At 35.4% G+C, this 3,417-nt stretch overlaps 1 protein-coding gene across 1 annotated transcript in view; it reads right to left on the reverse strand.

Annotated features, from left to right (window-relative positions):
• LOC106878908 (dihydrolipoyllysine-residue succinyltransferase component of 2-oxoglutarate dehydrogenase complex, mitochondrial) overlaps positions 1-3,417 on the reverse strand; it is a 166,083-nt gene that overhangs the window by 91,675 nt on the left and 70,991 nt on the right. The window contains exon 2 of the mRNA XM_052971560.1: positions 69-108. Within this exon, the coding sequence (XP_052827520.1) occupies positions 69-108 (40 nt within the window). The remainder of the gene's footprint in view (positions 1-68; positions 109-3,417) is intronic.

Consider the following 3,417-nt stretch of genomic DNA (forward strand, 5'->3'; position numbering starts at 1 on the left):
AATCCATTAAAAAAAAAAGTATAATGAAATGAAAGAAAAGAGAGGAGAAAAAGTAATGAGCTCATTACCTGTGATCACTTCAGGGTGTTTTTGAATGGAAGTGCCAGTCTATAGGAATAAATAAAATCAAACAATTAATAATAATAATGATAATAATAATAATAATAATAATAATAATAATAATAATAATAATAATAATCATGAAAGAAAGAGAAAAGACAGATAAATATGGAGACCTGAGAATTGAGATTGCCTAGATGTGGCAGCTACAAGAGTCAAACATTATGGTTGTCCCTGTTGTCATTCAAGCATTGGGTTCAATACCACCTGACCTGAAGAAAGATCTGGAAACTTTAGAAATACTCTACAATTTAGGTGTATTGCAAAAATTGGCATTACTTGGAACTGTACGCATGTTGCATCAAGTACTGTCTGTCTGAGTTCCTTGCTGTGACTTGACAGACAGGACGAACCCCCAGTAGACACAATATCTTCTATCAACAACATCATGATATTGGATACTGCGAAACATCTTAAATAATAATAATAATAATAATAATAATAATAATAATAATAATAATAATAATAGTAATAATAATAATTCTAGTTTTGGAGAAACTTTGGTAATTTTGAAGGAAGGAATAAGTAGATTATATCAACCCTAGTACTTGACTAGTACTTCACCTAAGTGACCCCCAAAAGCCCTTGATGGGCTTTATAGTCAGAACGTAAAAGAGCCAGTAGAAAGGTGGCGAAACATTTCTCATGGTATCTTTTGTCTTTTACTTGTTTCATTCATTAGGTTGTGGCCATGCTGGGGCACTACCTTGGAGAATTTTAGTTCAATGAATCGACCCCAGTACTTATTTTTTAAGCCTGGTACTTATTTTATTACTATTTTTTTTTTTTTTGGCTGAACTGCTAAGGTAGAAGGACATACCAAACATGCACAGCCACACTATATTAGCAATTCTGGCAGAGCCTTGCCTAAACAATAATGGTTTCAAATTGTGGTATAAGGCAAGGAATTTCAGGGAAGGAGAAGGTAGGTCAATAACATCATTAATCTTAATCTTTTTGATGCGACTCTATGCCATATTGTTTTCTCTCTCATCCTTTTCTCTAATTCTCTTTTTCTCTACTTCACTGTTTTCTATCTGTCTCTCTCTCTCTCTCCCCCTCTTTATCCCTTTCTCTCTCTCATTGCTCACACATGACAATCATCCATCTCTCTTTATATCACACGATCATCTTTCTTTTCTTTCAGGACTGTCCTAAGGACTGGACGTATCCTATCTCTCTTTTATCTTATCAAAAGAAATATTTCTCCAGCGTTTGCTATTTTACTCTTGTTCTGGTCTAACAATCCACCGTGTTCCTTTTTGTTCGGCTTCCTTGTATGCCTCCACTGTCCTGTTTTCGCTCCCAAATTTTTCACCCTGCATAAATCCCAAATTTTCTTTTGGCACTTATGGGAGCAACTGTCTTCGAAGACTCATATTGTTGTTCAGTGCTTGAAATGAGAAGTCGATAGACAACCAACACCTCATGAAGGGTTGTTATTTGTGTTACTTGTCCTGTTTTCTATTTGTTTCTCTCGTTTACTTATTGAACTCATTTGTTTTCATATTTCATTTTGACAACCGATGTTGGTGTGTTTATGCCCCTGTAACTTAGTGGTTTGGCTATAGAGACCAATAGAATAAGTACTGGGCTAACAAAGAATAAGTCCTGGGGTAGATTTATAAGGCTAGAGGTGGTGCTCCAGCATGACCGCAGCCAAATGACTGAAATGAATAGGAGTGGTAAGTAGCTTGCTTACCAACCACATGGTTCTGGGTTCAGTCCCACTGCATGACACCTTGGGCAAGTGTCTTCTACTATAGCCTCGAGCCAACCAAAGCCTTGTGAGTGGATTTGGTAGACGGAAACTGAAAGAAGCCTGTCGTATATATGTATATATATATGTATGTGTGTGTATTTGTTTGTATGTCCGTGTTTGTCCCCCCAACATCGCTTGACAACCGATGCTGGTGTGTCTATGTCCCCTGTAACTTAGCGGTTCGACAAAAGAAATCGACAGAATAAGTACTAGGCTTACAAAGAATAAGTCCTGGGGTCGATTTGCTCGACTAAAGGTGGTGCTCCAGCATGGCTGCAGTCAAATGACTGAAACAAGTAAAAGAGTAAAAGAGTGAGCACACACATGCACATACATACACACACAAATGTATGTACGTATGTATACATCTACATATATATGTATTCAGTTGACTGAAAAATTCAAGGTGGTGGCCCCAGTATGGCCGCAGTCTAATGACTAAAACAAGATAAAAACACACTCACACACACACACTTACAAACAGAGCGAAGGGAAGAAGGAGGCAGGTAGAGAGCAATTCCAGACAATTGAAAGGAATAAAAAAAGATTAAAAAAAAAAAACTAATAACAAAAAAGAAAAACCCAACCTAACCCAAACACCCCCACACACCCCGGTATATTTGAGTCAATAAATTAAGTGGTATTGACCAGTGGCGGCGGAGAAAAATAAACAGCTTTTCATCCTTGTCATCTAAAGAATCTTAATGTATGGACATGTATTTTCTTCCATAACATTACCTCGATTACAACAACAACAACAATACAAAGAAGAACACAACCAGCAGAAGAAGAAGAAGAAGAAGAAAAAGCAATCATGTTAAAAATAAAAGCATTAAAATAACAATAATGCCAATAATATTAATACCGATAATGATAATAATAATAATAATAATGATAAAATAGTAATAACGGCGATGATGATAATATATTGAAAATATTGCAGAAACATTTCTTGTTATACAGCAACGTTTACAAAGAAGTTAATGAGATCCGTCTTAGGGGTGAGGAGTGAGTGTACACACACACACACACACACACACTCACTCACACATTCACATGTGTCTGTATATGTGCATACACACAATGTGTGTACGTGTCTGTGCTTGTGTATATGCCTGTGCATCAATCATATAAATGAGTACAATATACATGCATGCATCTGTATGTGTGTGTATAATACATGTATGTTTACGCACATATATATATATATATACATGCATGTTTTGTATCCATGAAATCGATGCATGTCTTAGAAATTTCCAAGGTAGTCAACTTAATTGTGGTGTTAATGGAAGAAGTTAGTGTGTTAAAAAAAATAGATAAATAAATAAATAAAAAACATTAACAAATTGAAACCATCATTTCCCTACCTACCCCCACCATCGACCCTAAACCACCCAGCAAAAGAAATTGAAAGAAACCCCCACCAGAAAAAAAACAACTCAAATACTCAATTTGATCTAAACACAACACACATTACATATACATACATACATACATACATATATATACATATATATATATATATATATATA

This window comes from Octopus bimaculoides, chromosome 11 (genome assembly GCF_001194135.2).
Source record: "Octopus bimaculoides isolate UCB-OBI-ISO-001 chromosome 11, ASM119413v2, whole genome shotgun sequence".
In the NCBI taxonomy this organism is placed as follows: domain Eukaryota; kingdom Metazoa; phylum Mollusca; class Cephalopoda; order Octopoda; family Octopodidae; genus Octopus; species Octopus bimaculoides.